This window comes from Papaver somniferum, unplaced genomic scaffold (genome assembly GCF_003573695.1).
Source record: "Papaver somniferum cultivar HN1 unplaced genomic scaffold, ASM357369v1 unplaced-scaffold_131, whole genome shotgun sequence".
NCBI classification, from domain to species: domain Eukaryota; kingdom Viridiplantae; phylum Streptophyta; class Magnoliopsida; order Ranunculales; family Papaveraceae; genus Papaver; species Papaver somniferum.
The window spans coordinates 2906985-2928235 of record NW_020622270.1 but is presented as its reverse complement, the minus strand read 5'-3'; the positions used below and the strand labels follow the sequence as shown (position 1 = coordinate 2928235).

At 36.9% G+C, this 21251-nt stretch overlaps 2 protein-coding genes across 2 annotated transcripts; both read left to right on the top strand.

The window, feature by feature from the left end:
• Window positions 1–9053: 9053 nt before the first annotated feature.
• LOC113332270 (probable leucine-rich repeat receptor-like protein kinase At1g35710) lies at window positions 9054–11411 on the top strand. Its single transcript, XM_026578840.1, has one exon. The coding sequence runs from the start codon at window positions 9071–9073 to the stop codon at window positions 11390–11392; it is 2322 nt and encodes a 773-aa protein (XP_026434625.1). The 5' UTR covers window positions 9054–9070; the 3' UTR covers window positions 11393–11411.
• Window positions 11412–11459: 48 nt separating this feature from the next.
• On the top strand, window positions 11460–13004 carry LOC113332271 (MDIS1-interacting receptor like kinase 2-like). The gene is made up of 2 exons (XM_026578841.1): window positions 11460–12432; window positions 12524–13004. The coding sequence occupies exons 1-2, from the start codon at window positions 11499–11501 to the stop codon at window positions 12925–12927; spliced, it is 1338 nt and encodes a 445-aa protein (XP_026434626.1). The 5' UTR covers window positions 11460–11498; the 3' UTR covers window positions 12928–13004.
• The last annotated feature ends 8247 nt before the right edge of the window (window positions 13005–21251 follow it).

The window sequence follows — 21251 nt, the reverse complement described above, 5'->3', positions numbered from 1 at the left end:
AAACCACATCAACCAGAGGATGGGTTTCTAACGACTGAACTTGTTTCAGGACATCATTAGGTTCGGGAAACCTAGTATGAAGATAATCTTGTAAGATGGTTGAGGCATGGATATTAAGTCCTATGTGAGGGGACTTTCTGACAGTTAAAGGTAAAGCACTAGGAAAGTGATAATCACTCCCAAACTTAGAGTTTTCAGTGTCTCTAGATAGACTAGTCACAATCTCCCTAATTTCTAGATCATCAGATTCTTGGAAGTGGTCAATTGATTCTACTAAGTTTTTATCAGGTAGTGCATCTTTACTCATCTCTACGGGTCTATGTTCTTCATTCAAGATTATTGTTTCTAAGTCGCTAGACTCTAAAACAACATTTTCAGAATAAACCCGTTCCTCTAACCACTATCGGCTTCGTAATCAAAAGGAAATACTACATCGTCTAAAACGGTGGTATTCCTAATCAAATCCTCGTCCTCTTGAATAGGTGAATAATCATAAAAATTATTTGGATTTGAAGTAGAAATAATATAATCACTATAAAGCTCAATTGGATTACTAGATTCCTGATCACTATGCCTACATATTTCAGATTCTTCATCACTACTATCCTCATCATCATAATAGTACTAAGATGATTGAACCTTATCTAAATAAGTAGTGTTACCAATTATAACCTCGTTCTCTTGATTATGTAAACAACTATCTTCATTCTCAAGGGTATTATTGGATACACTATATTGGCAATTCAAGTAATTTCGAGCAATTCTTTCGTTCGTCTCAGCTATCCGCTTGAGGTAGTATTCTAAATAAGGTTCACTCATTATTGTAGTTGTTTCGTCTATAATTATACTATTCATATCAGCTAACTTATGCGTCGACTCAGCTAACTTACGTGTTGACTCAAGTAAAGAGGAATTATCAGAAGGATCATAAAAAGGACTACTTTTCAATAGTTTGATTGTATCCTCTAGAGACGAAGAACTAGTAATATAATCTTCTTGCTCGTAAGACTGATGCATGTGTGGATAGTAATTGGGCTCACCATGGTATGAACCATAACCTTGAAAAGGTTGGCGTCCCCAGCCACTATTCTCACTATGGTCAAAATACTGATGATGTCCATATTCAAATTCAGGTCGATATTCATTGTATTGGCTTCTATCATACCAGTTCGACATTCTTAATTGCAATGGAATTCTACACAATCACAAACAAGGCTGACTCGACCAAATCAAACCCTATAGAATCTAGCAAACAAAAAGCATGATGGCTCCACTTAAATTGTTTTCTAGACCATCTTCTATTCCTTCGAAAAGGAATTCGTTTAAATTTGAGCACACCCCTATGGAATCAATCCGAGCTAATGTAAGTTGAATCGAGGCGAGGGAAGCTCAGTGGAGCTTTGATACCCAAGGCCTCACCGCTATCACAAGGCGGCGCAGTCACACATTCAACTCACAGAAACCATCATGAACTTTGAAGTGTGCTTAAAGAGAAACCAATATTTTTCGAACGAGTTTACTATTAAGCTCGTTACCCTCTTGGTCTCGTTCTATTCAAAATTTTAGGTTTAGGTTCGCGTTTGGTTTTGTTTTCCTTAGGCGGGCAAGAAGGAAACGGTGATGAAATCCGAGTCCTTATGTTGATTTGGCCAGGCCTTTCCCTTTACTAGGAAATTAAAAACAGTCCAAATTCGTCCTCAATCAATGAATCACTTTAAGGAATACAGTAACTCGCTTACAGGAGATTCGCGAGTGTTTCGATGGACTTACCTCCCGTACCAGACGGGGGATGAACCGTTGAAGTCGACTCGGACCACGACTCCTATGTCAGTGTGCGAACCCGAGGGGCCGAGACGATATTGTAATCGTCGTCCTTCCCTGCAAACAGTTTGTATTTAACGATCCCTTCCATAGGGTATAAAAATAAAAATAAAAATGTCCAAAGTTTAAAGTCCACAGTCCACAAAAATAAAGTGCAAAAGACAAAGTAAATTACAAAATATTCCCTAATACAATTCTAACAAAAAAAAAATAATAATAAAAAAAAAAAATAATAATAATAATAAAACTAAATCCTAAAACAAAAATTGTCTTCTTTTTCTTCTCTTTTAGCTTCAAGCTTTGTTCCAAGTCCTTAGTATCCAACTTCAAACCTGCAAATCAAAGACACACCCAAAGAAACGTAAAGAGGAACAAATAAAAATAATAAATAAAATAAATAAATAAAAAATAAATAAATAAATCTAAAAAAAACAATGCTACCTAAACACAAATCCGCGTCGGCGGCGCCAAAAATTTGATGGTTTTTCAAATTGGTTGTAGTTGTAGTGGTAAAAAGGTTCTTTTCAGACTTGTGAAAGTAACAAAATTTCTAGATTTAAATAAAATTTAGGAAAATAGCAAACTGACGTAAAATTTTATTGAGAAATAGGGGTTAAGATTCCACCATTCAACAATACTTATGTGATCTAATATTTTTTTACTACGCAATTTAAATAATTGGGTTGATTCTAAATATTGCCAAAAGCAGATTTTCCAAAATATCAAATGTTAATCACAAGTATAATGCATCAAGAGTCTAAAACTAAGCATGCATTATCAAGGGAAAACACAGTTAATTAATAAAAACCATTTAAATCATTTTTATCAATGCAATCAATCATATAAAAATATTGCATAAATTAATAAAATAGAGATTACCACATAATTATTGTGAGAATGGCTTCCTCTGTCACCCCTGGGTTTGGGTTTAGCTCCTCATCCCAAAAACACACTCACAAGATAAATTCATGGCTAAATAGATGTTTTTATTGATGATATGGTGTTTAACAGAATTTTTGCAACGCTGTATAAATGTTACAGCGTGACTGTTACAATGTTCGAAAAAAGACTGCCTGTAAACGATACTTCTGAACTGCAGCAAACTAACGACACAGTTTTGCTGCTGTAGGTACTATTGAAGAACGACGCTCCAGGAGCGTCTGTTCTTCGTTCTTCGTCTTCCTCCTTGAACAGCAGCAGCAGCAACAATCAATGGTATCTTCCTCGTTTCGGCTCTGAACTCTCTCCTATTTCTTTCTAAACTTTTCTAACCCCTCTAAGACTCGAAGCAATGCTTTATATAGCCAACATGACCAAAATTCTCGTGCAAATCCGAGAGTATTTCTCTTTTTTTCTTCTCGAGCAGTTGAGAGAATAATCTCTTTTCTGTTGCTTTGTACGCGTCCTGTGGCCGGTTATTACGCTCCAAAATTCTCTTAAGACTTGAACAAGACTAGGTGCATAGTTATCTAGCGTAAAAGTCTTCCACAAATATTTGAAAGTGAACAGCACGGCACTGTCCTGTTTGGACTTTGATCCATTCTCCCGGTCATTCCAGACCAATTGGTTGGGTTAAATTGCTTATACTGATCTTTTTATAGTCTAGGAAGTCCAGCCCAGTGAAAATCCGATGTTGAATCTCCTTAAAACTCGCTCAAATTCGAACCCCTAAAACTGTTCTTCTGCAGAGTTCTTTTCCCGCCAAAATCCAGTTTTGAAACTTTGAAGATGACCTCCCCCTATCCAGTTCCGGTGTCCCTTTAGTACATGCCCTGAAATGGGGTGCCCCTTATCCAAATTAGGGGTGTCTTTAGCAATTCTTCTGGAATATTTTCCGCACTTTTTCGGGGTTCCTTCGGGGTATTTATGGGGTACTTCCGATACACTTCTGGGGAGCTTCCGGTATGCTATCTACGGAGGTCCAAATGCCATATTTTTAGCCAATGTCACCGCAAAACCTTATTTTTCCAAAAACACCTACAAATAAATAAAATAACCAAATAAGTACAAAATCGAGCACTAACACTATATACAATTGAGATATATTAGACACATAAACGCGTCTATCACTTTCCTAAAGAAATGGCTGGTTTTCATCCGAACAAAGGTTCACGAGGACTTCCAAGCGATAACCCCTCTTACTACTGGTAGATGTATTCCATGACGTTCACGATTTCAGGCAATGAGAGTGTCTCAGTAATCAGCCAATGAGGATCAAACTGTTTACCAGCTCTACAACAGTTGGCAAGTTCAAAAATGATTCTCCCGTAATACTGTGATATACTTGATGACATACAAGCAACCATGTATTTTTTCCTCAACTTTAGAAAGCATCTAAATATAATATCCTGTTCAATGTACATCTTATTTACTTCGTGTTTTCTGGTATATACGTACACCTGTAATGGCTTGCGGGGCCCTAGGTGATGGCAAGTAATGTCCGGTATGTGGTGAAATTAAGTTTTCCTCGGTACGTTTGGGTCAAAATATTCCTGGAAACACATTTCCTACTTTTTCAGCAAATCTTCTATATGAACCCCCTAAAGAATATTTTCTAGGAAACTTATCAAAAGATTTATGGATCCATAAATTTATAATTGAAAAACAGTTGGACAAAAGAAAAAAAACATGTAATTATGTTCAATTGCAAATAATTATAGGCATATAAAAGTTGTATTGAGAATAAGACAAATAAAAAAAGCTAAAAAACATGAAAATTTATAAAAATCAAGAAATTTCTTAATTTAACAGTCTTCATCTTCTCCGCCTATATATTAGGGACGGGGAGAGTACATGAATTTAGGCTTACCATCTCAAATTTAATCATTAGATACCTAAACGTTATCAGAGTTCCTTATCCCTTTAAAAAACCAAACTAATCATAAACTAATTCAGGTGAACTTGCTTAGCAGCACTTATATTATGTTTGTTTATTTTGTGTGTCACATGATTTATTTGCTGAATGACAAGTAGTTTTGTTGTATCTATAGCTCATGGAATATTTAGAAACAAAGTTAAATGGAAAAGGTTTCGCTATACACCGCACAATACAAAAAAAAATTGTTTTATAGATAAACCCAATGCATTAAACGAGGGGGAGTTGAAGGATCTTGTGAAATTTTGGGTTAGTGAAGAGCATCGGGTAAGTTCACTCATCTGCTATGTATGGGTTTAAGTTCTAGTAATACATTCATGTCTAATTAATTCTTATTTGTGTTTTTGTAAGGTACTTTCCGATGGCAATGTCAAAGAGTAGAAGCCTCACACTGTGTGCAGCAAAAACTATTCGACGCAAAGCTGAAGTGAATACACAAGTTGGTCGTTACAGTCACCTTTCTCTTTGCAATTTTAAAGTATATTTCTCATATTTGGATTCGACTGTTCATGGTTGAGGTATATTTCTCATATGTGTCTGTATACAAGTACAACTAGTAGAGAGGAGTTACTTAGGTCTAATTTGAAGTATAAAGTTTCTCTACATGTAAGGTCAACTTTAAAGTCGGAGATTCTGCAAGTCAATTTGTTTCTTTTCTGGTGAAGAAGGATTTTCTATAATACGTAACATAAACTTCTTCTTTTTTAATGAAATCCGAATTGTTTGTTTTAATTCAATCTATATATGAAATCGATTTTGTTGTGCATAAATTATTACATGATTACATTGGTCCCTAATTTGTGAAGGTGTTTTTGCCGAAGTCAAGCTGTTGCAGCAACAACAAGTGGTGTGGAAAAAAAGTTTTAAAGAAAATAAATAAATTAAAAAATAAAAATGATGCCTTTTCTACTCATTTTATTGCCTCGCTGGTTGGTGTGGCAAGAGACTTTCCAAATAAAATAAAATAAACAAATTAAAAATAATAATAAATAAAAAAAATACTTTTTTGCCTCATGTTATTGCCTCACTATTTGGTGCGGCAAAAAAAATAGCTATTGCCGCACTATAGTTAAGGTGTGGACGAAGGTGTGTATTTCTTGGCTATCCATTTGGTAAAAAGGCGTGGCAAGTGTATGACTTAGACACAAAACAATTTTTAGTGTCAAGAGATGTGGACTTTTATGAGCACCAGTTTCCATATATAAAAAACAATGTTGAAGAGTCAAATAATATTGCTCCATCAAGTATGGAGACGTGTTGGAGTGATGATGAGGATGGAGAAGAAGTACGGTTGCCTAGAGAAGTTATTGAAACTCAACATCCTGAGATGCAGCAACAACAAAGAAGTGATGAAACACAACTTGGTATTGAAGGTGCAACAGATGAGTTGCAAAGAAGTAGTCAAGAACATTCTGAGAAGACTGAACAGGATGATACATCCAATGAAACGTTGGGTGAAGTTATGATAGATAATAACAGCAGTGAAATGGGTAAAGGTAAACGTCAGAAAATTCCTTCTAGCAGACTGAAAGGTTTTGTGACACATACAGTATGTGAGAATAGTCCACCTTCCACTCAACCTACAAATCATCGTCCTCAGGTACGCCTTATCCTTTGACATATTATGTTAGTTGTGATCGTTTTTCCGCTGTGCATAGAAAATACCTTGCAGCTATAAATGGTGGAAATGAACCCAAGAGCTTCAAAGAAGCTATGAAGCATCCAGGTTGGAAAAAAGCCATGGTTGAAGTAATAAGAGCTCTTGAGGAACAAGGAACATGGGAATTGGAAGAATTACCACCTGGTAAGAAGACATTAGGAAGTAAATGGATTTATACTGAGAAGCGTGATGAAAATGGGAATTTAATACGTCTAAAAGCAAGATTGGTGATATTTGGTAATCATCAAGTTGAATGATTGGATTATAATGAAACATTTGCGCAAGTGGCAAAGATGACAACAGTTCGTACTTTTCTAGCTGTTGCAGCAGTTAAGAATTGTGAAATGCATCAAATGGATGTACACAATGCATTCCTTCATGGTGATTTGGAGGAAGAAGTGTATATGAAGATACCTCCAGGGTTTGCCAAAGGAAATTCTAATATGGTTTGTAGAATGAAAAAATCATTATATGGTCTAAAACGGGCGCCTAGGTGTTGATTTGCAAAGTTGTCCACAACTTTGAAGAATTATGGTTTTAAACAATCGTATTCATATTATTCTCTTTTTACTATGACAAAAGGAAAAGTGCAACTTAATGTCTTAGTTTATGTGGATGATCTAATTGTGGCAGGCAATGATCTTGTTGGACTTCATAATTTTAAAAATTACTTGGGACAGTGTTTTAAGATGAAGGATTTGGAAAAATTGAAATATTTCTTAGGATTGGAGGTGGCTCGTAGCAAACAGGGTTTCTACATATGCCAGAGGAAATATGCATTAGATATCATCATGGAAATAGGATTATTGGGTGCTAAACCTGCAGAATTTCCAATGGAGACGAATCATCGACTGGCATTGGAAAAGGGAAAATTTCTTGAAGATGGGGAAAAGTATAGAAGATTGGTTGGTAGTTTGATTTATCTGTCAGTTACAAGACCTGATTTGGCTTACTCAGTGCACATCTTATCACAGTTTATGCAACAACCAAGATTGGAGCATTGGGAAGCAGCATTTCGTGTAGTCAGATATTTGAAGAAGAGCCCTGGACAAGGAATTTTGCTGCGTTCTGATAGTAGTCTTAATTTAAAAGGATGGTGTGATTCAGATTGAGCGAGCTTTCCATTGACTAGACGTTCTTTAACAGGGTGGTTTATTATTCTTGGTTTTTCTCCCGTTTCTTGGAAGACTAAAAAGCAGCACACAATGTCGCGATCCTCAGCAGAAGCTGAATACAGATCTATGGCAGCAGTGACATGTGAATTGAAGTGGTTGAAACAGTTACTTGGTGATTTAGGAGTTCATCATACCCATGGGATGAATCTCTTTTGTGATAGTCAATCAGCACTATAGATTGCTCAGAATCCAGTGTTTCATGAGCGAACAAAACATATAGAAATCGATTGTCATCTGGTTAGAGATGCTATCATAAGGAAGACTATATCACCCTCTTACACTCCTACAACAGTACAGTTGGCTGATATCTTTACAAAAGCATTAGGGAAAGCTCAGTTCCAATTTCTTTTGTCCAAGATGGGCATTTGTGATCTGCATGCTCCATCTTAAGGGAGGGTATTAGGAAATAACGTATATTTTGAGAATAATTATTCTAGGAATGTTATTTATTCTAGGAATGTTTATGGCTTGCAGTCCAAGATATTGATTGTATAAATATCCTATTCAATCAATGAGAAACCAAGTACTTATCGTGAATTTAACAGAATCTTCTCTCATCCAAAATATATATCTACCTGCTATTTTGTATTCAATAGATATCCTATGTAGGATACTTATTTTTGGTGTAGGTGACGTTCATAATGTTGGTGCTCCAGTTAGACCGATGTTTCCCTATTTCATCCAAATTAGTGATGTAGCACACTTCCTTAGCGATTTTCCACTATTCCAGTCCATGTTTGACTAACAGTTCTATATAGATGGGCGTGACCCTTTCAGAAGACATATAATATTCCATACCGTCTCTTCAGGAAAGTGGAAGGGACCTGGTTTTACATCACGCAAAACATTAATTTCCGCAGACCCATCAAAAGAAAAAAACACGATCAGTGTTTCTCGAATTTTCTCTAATGTTGTTACCCTTGGAAGAATTATTGTATGACAACCAAATAATACATACTGAATGATGGCATAATATGGAACTCAGACACTATATACGAATCACCTAGTCACCTAGTTTCCCACCCAGTTTCCCTTTCGAACACAATTTCCATACTAACACAGTTTCCTTAATTAAGCCGGAAATAAAAAAAAATTAGGATTAACGGAAGTATTGTCCACCTGTAACTAAGCCTATTTCTTAATCACCTAGTCACCTAGTTTCCCACCCAGTTTCCCTTTCGAACACAATTTCCATACTAACACAGTTTCCTTAATCAAGACATTCGTGTGTGTGGACAACCATAAACCAAGATAAGATCGAATTACCCTCAACCACGAGACATTTCCTACGTATACTGGCTTAACTAAGCCTCATCTTCTGTGTTTGATTACTTTTGTCGTTTCTCCTGTTGGGCAGAGAAACTTCATCTCTGGATACGTTTTCTTTTTTCTGAGGTTGTGAATTTCTGTAAAATAGAAAGATAAAGCTGATTCCAAATGAAGTTCTTCAAAAAAGAAAAACAACAACAATGTTATTATATATAGTACACCCCATATGAAGATTTGGTTCATCTTGCAACTGTCTTTCAATTTCCAAAAATGTTGTTACAAGTAATATTTGCGTTGTCTTTGGTTTCAACGTACAATGCTGGTGTCTTTTCTTTTGATTCATCGTCTCCTTCTTTAAATCACAGAAAACAGTTACATTCAGTAGAAGAAGAAGTAGAGTCGCTCTTGAAATGGAAATCAACCCTAGGTAACCAACCCCATTCTTACCTCCACTCCTGGAAAAGAAGTTCAGTTGCAAATACAACGAGTCCATGCAAGTGGTTCGGAATCACTTGCAACAACGAGGGAAGCGTCACTGAATTGAATTTAACTAATTCAAATTTACAAGGTACACTTCAAAGTTTTAACTTCTCATCTTTTGCGAACTGTGTCAGTCTTGACTTGAGCAACAATAAACTCTCTGGATCCATTCCCTCTCAAATCGGTAGTCTTTCAAAACTTACCCACTTTGATCTATCCATGAATAAGTTTTCCGGACATATTCCACTAGAAATTGAATTCCTCACAAATATGAGTTTGTTAGACCTTTCTCAAAATCAGATAACTGGTTCAATTCCTGCTTCTATATGCAATCTGAACAACCTAACCCCTCTATATCTTGATGAAAATAAATTGTCTGGTTACATTCCTCAAGATATCGGAAAGATGATATCTCTTACTGAGCTTGCATTTTCCATAAACTATCTCATTGGTCAAATCCCTACTTCTATTTGTAACCTTAGCAACCTAAATACTTTATATCTTCATACAAATAAACTGTCTGGTTATATTCCTCGAGAAATCGGAAAGCTAAAGTCTCTTATTAACTTGGAATTGTCAAAAAACAATCTTATTGGTCAAATCCCTACTTCTATAGGTAACCTTAGCAACCTAAATATTTTGCACCTTTATGAAAATAAGTTGTCTGGTTTTATTCCTCTAGAAATCGGAAAGCTAAAGTCTCTCATTGACTTGGAGTTGAGCACAAACAATCTCAACGGCCCGATCCTCGCATCAATATGTAACCTTAGCAACCTAAATATTTTGTACCTTTATGAAAATAAGTTATCTGGTTTTATTCCTCTAGAAATCGGAAAGCTAAAGTCTCTCATTGACTTGGAGTTGAGCACAAACAATCTCAACGGTCCGATCCCCGCATCAATATGTAACCTTAGCAACCTAAATACTTTATACCTTCATACAAATAAGTTGTCTGGTTATATTCCTCTAGAAATCGGAAAGCTAAAGTCTTTCATTGACTTGGCGTTGAGCAGAAACAATCTCAACGGTCCGATCCCCGCAACAATATGTAACCTTAGCAACCTAAATGCTTTGTACCTTTATGAAAATAAGTTGTCTGGTTATATTCCTCTAGAAATGGGAAAGCTAAAGTCTCTTGTTACTTTGGAGTTGAACATAAACAATCTCAATGGTCCAATTCCAGCTTCTATTGGTAATCTTGGGCAACTAACCACTTTAGTTCTTGGTGACAATAAACTCTCCGGAAATATTCCACTCAAAATTGGAAGACTAAAGTCTCTTACAAGCTTATATTTGTACGGTAATTATCTCATTGGTCAAGTTTTTGTTCCTTTATGCAATTTGACTAATCTAAGAAATTTGAGCATTTCCGAGAATCATTTCTATGGTATCATTCCTCAAGATATTGGAAGTCTACATTCTCTTACTGAATTAGAGATATCAACAAATAGTTTCCATGGTCGAATCCCTATTTCTTTAGGTAATTTGAGCAACTTGAACTCTCTGGTCCTTTTTGAAAATCAACTTTCTGGTCCAATTCCTCAAGAAATCGGATGGTTAAGATTTCTTACTCGATTACAACTGAGCAAAAACAATCTAACCGGTTCAATTCCTACTTCTTTATGTAATTTAAGCAACCTAAACACCTTGTACCTTTATAAAAATCAACTTTCCGGTTCAATTCCAGAAGAAATCTGGAAACTAAATTCTCTCATGCAAATTGAATTGTCGAGAAACTATCTGACTGGTCCAATCCCTTCTTCTATATGCAATCTTAGCAAACTTAACAGATTGTACGTTCAGGAGAATCAGTTATCTGGCACCATTCCTCTTGACATTGCAAGGCTAAGCTCTCTTTCTGAATTTGGAATACACAAAAACAATCTCATTGGTCAAATCCCTGCTTGTTTATGTAATTCGACAGTCGGAATGCTACAGCATCTGTATCTATCTGAGAATCAGCTTACTGGACCAATACCCAAACAACTTGGAGAATGTCCAGACTTACTCGAACTGGATTTGAGTAGAAACAGTTTGAACGGAAGCATTCCACTTGAGATTGGAGGCTTGATTTCAATACAGATCGATCCTATTGGATCTCAGTCAAAATGAGTTGAGTGGAGAAATACCGCCAGATTTTGGAAAATTAAACAAACTGGAGAAACTAAATCTGTCCCACAACAAACTTTCGGGTTTAATCCCACCTTCATTTGTTGAAATGCTTAGCTTGACTACTGTCGATATTTCATACAATCAACTGAGCGGTCCTATTCCGGACATCAAGGCCTTTAAGGATGCTCCTTTTGATACATTGAAGAACAACAGTGGTTTATGTGGTGGTAATCACTCTGGAGGTATTAAGCCATGTAACTCGTCAGTTATCATCGGAAGAAAGAAAGCCAAACCAACACTTGCGGTGATAATTTTAGTTCCACTGTTTGGTTCCTTGTTTCTTTTGTTCACATTTTTTGCTATCTATTTTTGCTTGCGAAAAAGACTAGTCGTAAGAAATATCGAGCAGGCAGATCAACCAACAACTATAAACACAAGAAGAAACGTATTCTCGGTAGAGAATTATGACGGGAAGCTGGTGTTTGAAGAAATAATGGAAGCAACGGAAAACTTTGATACCAAATATTGCATTGGGGCGGGAGGATATGGGAGCGTCTACAAGGCGAAGCTATCGACAGGTCAGGTTGTTGCTGTGAAGAAGCTTCACTCGTCAGATGAAGATTCCGACATGATTGATCATAAACCTTTTGAAAGCGAAGTTCAAGCATTGACCGAAATCCGGCATAAAAACATCGTAAAGCTCTTTGGTTTCTGCTCAAGTGTAGAGCGACAAATCTCATTCTTGATTTATGAGTTTATAGAGAGGGGGAGTTTGAAAAAGATTTTATGCGATGGAGAACAAGCAGTAGAGTTTGATTGGATAAAGAGGATAAGATTCATCAAGGGAACTGCCGATGCACTTGCTTACATGCACCATGATTGCATTCCAGCAATTGTTCATAGGGACATATCTAGCAACAATGTCTTGTTGGATTTGGAATATGAAGCGCGTGTTTCTGATTTTGGTACTGCTAGGATGTTGAAGCCAGATTCATCTAACTGGACATTACTTGCAGGAACATATGGATATATTGCTCCAGGTACAAATTTAATAGTTACTGCTATCGGCTAAGATTTTTAATAGTTTCATATCCATTTCTCTTTTCTGTTATCTAATGAATGTTGTTTCAGAACTGGCCTATACAATGAAGGTAACCGAGAACTGTGATGTTTATAGCTTTGGAGTACTTGTACTAGAAGTACTACACGGTAGACACCCATCTGAGATTATCGCATTACTCTCTCCTGAGCTCCTTCCAACGTCGTCTTCAACTTCGACTTCGAATGTTCGGGTTAAAAATATAATGCTGAAAGACATCTTAGACGAGTGCCTTGAAGCACCAACGGATGCTGTGAAAAAAGAAATAATGTCCTTTGTAAAGGTTGGTCTCTCATGCTTACGAGGTGATCCACATACTCGGCCAACAATGCAAGAAGTGTCAGTTGAGTTATCACGATCAGCTCAGATCAGGACATCTTTTGGGAAGCCCTTTGAAACTGTTACATTGGGTGACCTACTGACGGGGGACTCGTAAGAATGATGTGCAGCTAAATCGTCTGCATATTCCCTTCACTTGTCTTCTTTAATTATTCAGTTGCAAGAACTATTCCATATTGTCTGCGCATATACATTTCACTTGTTTTTTCTTTAATTATTCAGTTACGATACTGTTAAGAATATCCATGAAGTTCTTGGTTCAAATGTTGTGCAAGAACTATTCCGAGCCAAAGTTTTGATGATGTAGCCTATGGTAATCAAAATTTTGATGTTTAAACAACCGGATCCCATCTGAATATAAAATTTGATGCCGTAAAAATAATCTTTGCAGATATTCATGGCAGACTCCGGCAGAAAACGGAAAATGGGTCATTTGTCCAAATATATTTAAATCACGGTTCAAATGGACGAGTAAAAATTTGTATTGGTGAAATGGACACCAAAAAAATAGCGAAGATGAAACTGGATTCATCCCGACTTAAAATTAAAAAATAGCAAGGATGAAATTGGATGCATCCTGATGTAAATTAAAAATAACAAAAAAGTATTTCAAAATGGGTAGGATAAAACTGTTTACATCCTGACTATTTAAAAAATTTGTCCATTTAAACAGTATCAAAATCTAAATGTTCTTTTCACCCAGGAATTGTTGATTTTGGTCTTTTTAACCAATTTTGTGTACAGAAAAATGGTCAGCTAACGTCTTTGGTGATTTTCTCTACATTCTTCGCATCGCCTACCTTTTGAAAGCGATACACTTGCGCTCTGGCCAAATTACCCATAAACTGTACAATGATTCAATGAATTGAGCTTCCATATGAACTTCCCCTTCTTCCAACTTAAAATACTGCTTCCTACCTTTGTAAAACCATTATAAGCTGAGTTGACCACGAAGCTCTTATGCTATCATACATATTAATGAAAATAGATAAAATCAAACATATTCCAACTCGAACTAGTTTCTCAACTTCGCAGAATTTATTTCGCAGCAGCAATGGCGCAGTCCTCCAAATAATGGTGGTAAAAGAAAACAGCTACCAGGTGCAGAATATTGAGCCCTGCATGGAGCAGCACACTCCAGTGTATCCTTGCATTTTAGATTTAGCAAATGACAATCATGTCGCAGGGATACATCTATGTTCACATAAATATAAATATTCTTAAAACTCATGTATAAATAAACAAACAATCAAATTATACTAATAAAAATTTTAAGCGTTGAATCAAAATAATAAACAAAATATAAGATAATTAAGAATCCAAATAATAATAAATAAGTATATTTGTAAGTATCAATATATGTATATATATATACCAACCATTAGTTACTCTACCAGCACTAGCAAATCTGGAAACCAAAATAAAACCGATGAAAACAATGAGAGGGAACTTTTTGAGAGAAGCCATAGCTTAGCTTTTTAGAATTGGAATGGCTTATGGGGTGTAGATTTTTTTATGTTCTTTTCCCAGTATTTGTAAACAGACACGATTACAAACACAAGTGATACCTGCAAAAAAATAGAATAATAAAAAAACACAGTATAAGAGAGACGATTACATATTTGATGATGAAGTACGGACAAAGTAAGAGAGACGATTTTAGACGATTCATATTCGATCAATGTTACAAATTGAACATTGAACGAACCGCAGGTTCCATCGAAGCCTCAAAATCGCAGATTACCGATTGTCACTCTCATTTTTCTAGCATTCATGTGGATCATCCTCATTTTGAGGTTGACATTATATGCTTTAAACCCGAATTTCAGGTCTCAATTGATACCCAAATCAACTACCATGGTTGGTATGAATAAATACTGCAGATCAGCCCTTGTTAATGTAAGTCAAACTGCACAGAATTGTTGGAATATTTTCAACGCCGCTAACCAAAGGGGGGTCCTGGGGGGCATCGCCCCCCAGGCTGTGGTCGACCTGACAGGTCAGGTCGTGGGGGTCCATGGGAGACCGCCCCTGGTGGGGGTTTCAAGGGGGCAACGCCCCCGGAAGAATTTTTTGAACTGACGGTTTTATTTGGCCGATAAAAGCCTGTTCGAAAATTTCGAATCCAAAAGACACCATTGATGTCTGTTGATGAAGGAACCCGACGTTTCGTGAATAGAAACCTGTTGGCGAATAAAAACCTATTCCCAACAGGTGCAAAACCCTTTATAAATAGCTTCTCCCAGTTTCGTTTAACATATAAGAAAAATCAATTTGTTTTCTCTGTTTCAAAAAGCATCATCAGAAATCAGAAATCTCTTTGTGTGTTCTTGATTGAATCAAGGGGTACAAACCTTGAATTCAGTTTTCGTTGCAGGGCTTTCATTGTATCCTGAAGGCAATATTTCGCATACCTGTTGTAATCGCCAATTGTTATTGGGAGGGTAGAAATATTTGTCTAAAAGAAATTTATACAAGCCTTGAAAGTTTTGGAGTGCAACACTTTCTTCTCTGATTCATTCATCCTTTGTGAAACCCAATTTTTTCCAACAGTTTTTAGACAAATATTTCTGGCAATGGAGGGTGAATCTTCGAATTCGAATGCTACTGCTCAATCTCTGCAAGTGATGAACCAAACCTTTACTCGATTGGAACGTTTTGATGGTGAAGGTTTTACCCGTTGGCAAGAGACTGTGAAGTTTTTCCTGATCACCATCAAGTTGTGGTACATACTTGAAGATGGATTGGAGGAAATTCCTGCTGCAACTGACAATGACACTGAGGAATTGAAGGCTAGACGAAAGCAGCGTCAGGAAGATGATTTCATGTGTCGTGGTCATATTTTGAATGCTCTGGACAAACATGTGTACAATGCACATCGGAGTATTGGGACTGCAAAGGGATTGTGGACTGCGCTTGACAACAAATACAAGATTTCTGAAGCAAGCAACAAGAAATTCCTGATTTGCAATTTCATGGATTTTAAGATGGTTGACAGTAAGTCAATCATTGCCCAGGTCAGTGAACTTTTACTCATAGTTAATCACTTAAGGATGCTGGAATTGATCTTGTTTCTGCGTTTGTTGTTGGGGTTATTATTTCTCGTCTCCCCCCTTCTTGGAATGGTTATAAGAAGAAACTTAAGCATGCTGAGACTGACTATGATTTAGAGGCCTTACAACGTCATCTTCGCATAGAAGAGGACTCTCGTAAGCGAGAACTTAAGGATAGTCCACATTCTGAAAACCATTCTAAGGTGAATAGCGTAGAAGAATCTAAAACACCGAATTCCTTGAAACCTAAGAATGATACTCAGTTTAAGAAGCATCCCAACAAGAAGAGTAAGAAGAAGGGCGCTGTCGGCCCTTGCTACTTCTGTGACAAACCCGGCCATTTTGCTCGTGACTGTCGTCTCAAAAAGAAACAACAGCAGAACCAGAAAAAGGAGGCAAATATGGTCGATGACAAACTTGTGATCGTGGTGCAAGCCGCCAATGCTGTTGCTGAAACTGGGGGTGGATGGTGGTACGACAATGGTGCAACCATCCATATCTGTAAGGATAGAAATCTTTACAAGACATACGAACCGGTTAGTGGAGAAGGAAACGATGTTGTCTCCGCAAACGGTCAACGCAGCAAAGTTATTGGGAAAGGCACTGTTGAACTCTCGTTTACTTCGGGAAAGACTGTGACTCTTACTAATGTTTTACATGTCCCTGACATCGTGAAGAACCTTGTTTCCGGCGACCTTTATGAAGGCTGGATTCAAGACGACCTATGAGTCTAATAAGTTTGTGTTGTCCAAAAATGTGTGTGTTTGTTGGACAAGGATATGCTTGTAATGGGATGATTAAGCTTAATTTAATAAATAATGGTTCTGCTTATATTGTTGACTCTGTTAATTTATGGCATGGTAGATTAGGGCATGTGAATTATGGTTCTCTTAGAAACATGAATCGATTAGGCTTGATTTCTGATTGCAATTTTGATCATGCTTCTAAATGTGAAATATGTGTGCAAGCAAAGATAACTAGAATTTCCCATAAGTCTGTAGTACGAAATTCTTCCTTACTTGAATTAGTACATAGTGATGTGGGTGATTTGCATGGTTCTGCCACTCGTGGTGGAAATAAGTATTATGTCACTTTTATAGAAGATAGTACTAGATATGCTTATACATATTTAATGAAATCTAAGGATGAAGTCTTTGATAAATTTAGGATTTATAAAGCAGAAGTAGAGACACAATTAGAGCACAAAATTAAGATTTTACGTTCTGATCGTGGTGGTGAATACTTTCCTACTGAATTTAATTCCTTTTGTCAAGAGCATGGTTTAGTTCATCAACGTACTGCACCTTACACACCTCAACAAAATGGTATGGCTGAAAGGAAAAATAGAACTTTGATTGATATGGTTAATTGCATGCTTATAAGTTCTGGTTTGCCTAATTCTTTGTGGGGTGAAGCTATGTTGTCTGCATGTTATATTTTGAATAGAATTCCTTTGAAAAAGAAGAGTGTTTCTCCTTATGAGTTGTGGTTTAAGAGGAAACCAAACTTGAGAAGACTTAAAGTCTGGGGTTGTTTAGCATATGTTCGAAAGCCTGATCCCAAAAGACCAAAGTTGGGAAACAGGGCTTATAAATGTGCTTTTGTGGGATACTCTCTTAATAGTATCACCTACAGATTTATAAACCTTGACACTTTTGAGATTATAGAATCTGTAGATGTGGAATTCTTTGAGAACTTAAATAGGAACAGTTCTCAAATGCAACCCATGGAGAATCCATTGTTACCTGATCTAGAACCTATGGAGATTGATAACAATGATGAAAATCCCTCTCCTACTCATGACAATGATATTTCAGTGCCTACTGAAGATATCGAACCTAGAAGGAGTAAGAGAGGAAGGATTGAGAAAAAGCCTGATCCAAACTTTATTTATTACCTTGTAGAGGCAAATAAGAATAGAATTCTTAGTGTTAACCAGTATGTTATGCATACTGATGATGACCCTAAAACTTATGCTGAAGCCATGAGTTCTAGAGATGCAAATTTCTGGAAAGAAGCCATCAATGATGAAAAGCATTCGCTTTTGACTAACGGGACTTGGGTATTAGTAAATTTACCTCCTGGTGCTAAAGCAATAGGAAGTAAATGGATATTCAAGAGAAAGTTGAGAGCTGATGGTGAAGTTGATAAGTTTAAGGCAAGGCTAGTTGCCAAGGGTTATAAACAAAGACATGGTATTGATTACTTTGATACATATGCTCCTGTTGCCCGCATCTCATCCATTCGTTGCTTGATTGCACTTGCTTCTATTCATAAGTTGGTTGTGCATCAAATGGATGTCAAAACTGCTTTTCTAAATGGGGATTTAGAAGAAGAGATATATATGGAACAACCTGAAGGTTTCATTACCAGGCCAAGAGAAGAAAGTTTGCAAGTTAGTGAAATCTCTCTATGGTTTGAAGCAAGCCCCTATGCAATGGCATGAGAAGTTTGATAAAGTAGTTTTGTCATATGGTTTTGTGGTGAATGATGCGGACAAATGTATCTATAGTAAGCATGATAGTTCTGGTTGTGTGATTCTCTGTTTGTATGTTGATGATATGTTAATCTTTGGGTCTGACATATCTGTTGTGGAAGAAACAAAGAAGTTTCTTAGTTCTAACTTTGATATGAAGGATTTAGGAGAGGCTGATGTAATCTTGGGAATTAAGATCCTAAGAAAGGGAGATGAGTTGGTTTTAACTCAATCTCATTATATTGAGAAATTTCTCAAGAAATATGGTCACTTTGATGACAATCCAGCACCTACTCCTTTAGACCATACTATCAAGTTAATGAAGAACACCGGCCGTACTCATGCTCAACTTGAGTATTCTAGTGTTATTGGGAGTCTTATGTACGCTATGCATTGCACAAGACCGGACATAGCCCAAGCCGTGGGAATATTATGTCGTTTCTCAAGTAATCCAGGATATGAACACTGGAAAGCAGTTTCAAGAGTTATGGCTTACTTGAAAGGAACAATAAATTTTGGTTTGCATTACCAAGGCTATCCCGCTGCACTAGAGGGGTACAGCGATGCTAACTGGAACAATGTAGAATCAAATTCCAAGTCAACTTCTGGATGGATTTTTACATTAGGGGGTGCTGCTGTGTCTTGGAGTTCCAAGAAGCAGACTTGTATTTCTGATTCAACAATGTTGTCAGAATTGATAGCTTTAACTGATGCATGTAAGGAGGCAGATTGGCTTAGAAACCTACTTATGGAATTCCTTTTTGGAAGAAGCCAACTCCGGCGGTCTTGATTAATTGTGATAATCAAGCTACAATCTATAATGTCTCTAATAAGACTTATAATGGAAAGTCTAGACATGCAAGTCTTAGACACTACATGGTTAGGCAACTACTCAAGAGGGGAGTAGTTACGGTTAACTTTATTGAATCAAAGAGGAATTTGGCAGACCCATTTACGAAAAGTCTACCAAGTTCAGTGGTTTCAATAAAAAGGAAAGAAATGGGACTAAGGTCTGTGAAGGAAGTTTGATCTCCCATAGCAGAAACCCAACCTATGTTTTGAAAAGGATAAACAAGGTTCAATGTGGTACCAACAAGTTATGGAGTAGATTATGGAGCACTAATATAAAAACTTCCCATTTCTTATTAGTGCTGGTTTCTGCAAGAAAATAGGATGGATGTAAATCCTTAATGAGTCTATGATTAGTAAAAGGTGTATCGCAGAAACACCTTCGAGACTTACCTATATGAGTATGGAAATAAGGCCGTTTCCTAAGAGAAGAAGACCGTTCTCTAAAGAAGACTCATGAACAAGGATATAAGCACATGGCCATTAACGTGCTTGGCTACAGAACACATGATTTTATGAAATCAATATGTGTGGAGACTCCGGTTTTATCATAAGGGGTACTTGGTTCAAGACTGGTTTCACCATAGAACCTCGATAAGGCTTTGAGTTTCTTACACTAAGTGAAGGTTCAAATCCAAAAGATACCTATCATTTATGTGTTGATTTCAACGATGATGCTTAGTCTCAATTGTGCTTGAACTACGTTGGCTTGATCCCACTCGGGTACGTAGGCAGTCACTTCGGTGATGCAGTCACTCTGATTTAAAAGTTTTAACTTTGTTTTATGGTTTTTGAAAATAGGGGGAGAATGTTGGAATATTTTCAACGCCGCTAACCAAAGGGGGGTCCTGGGGGGCATCGCCCCCCAGGCTGTGGTCGACCTGACAGGTCAGGTCGTGGGGGTCCAGGGGAGACCGCCCCTGGTGGGGGTTTCAAGGGGGCAACGCCCCCGGAAGAATTTTTGAACTGACGGTTTTATTTGGCCGATAAAAGCCTGTTCGAAAATTTCGAATCCAAAAGACACCATTGATGTCTGTTGATGAAGGAACCTGACGTTTCGTGAATAGAAACCTGTTGGCGAATAAAAACCTATTCCCAACAGGTGCAAAACCCTTTATAAATAGCTTCTCCCAGTTTCGTTTAACATATAAGAAAAATCAATCTGTTTTCTCTTCAAAAAGCATCATCAGAAATCAGAAATCTCTTTGTGTGTTCTTGATTGAATCAAGGGGTACAAACCTTGAATTCAGTTTTCGTTGCAGGGCTTTCATTGTATCCTGAAGGCAATATTTCGCATACCTGTTGTAATCGCCAATTGTTATTGGGAGGGTAGAAATATTTGTCTAAAAGAAATTTATACAAGCCTTGAAAGTTTTGGAGTGCAACACTTTCTTCTCTGATTCATTCATCCTTTGTGAAACCCAATTTTTTCCAACAAGAATTCCGAACAATCGACTAACTTTCTGCTGCAAGCTTCCTACTCTAGCTATTGCACAAGAATCTACGGTTCGAAGTTTCATATTGAATTGGCATATTTATCTAGCATCTAGTGCACTCTTGTAGAAGTAAAGAAAAGGTTGAATAGGCACCTGCTGGAAGCAATGACAACACAATCTCTCGAAAGAAGAAACTCCCGCGCGAATGCTTTGCCAAGTCCCCTGTTACAGACAACAAACCTATTAGAAAACGGGAAGTCCAAAATTCAAAGACTTAAAAGGCTTAGACAAATAAAGCTTCCACGTTGAATGGTGAGGAAATCCTCGCTTTCTACTGGTCGAAAAAAGGCCTTTTTTTAGTTTTGTGAAACAAAAGTTTTGGTGAGGACACTTGGTAATGTATGATTGGTTTAAAAAGAATAGGAAAAGATAAAAAAAGGAAATCAAATTCAAATTGGAATTTGCGATGACATTTGGAAACATATGACTGGTTTAAAAAGAATAGAAAAAGATAAAAAAAGAAACCAAATTCAATTTGGAATTCGTGAGGACACTTGACAACGTATGATTGGTTTAAAAATTACAAACTAAAAAGGAAAACCAAACC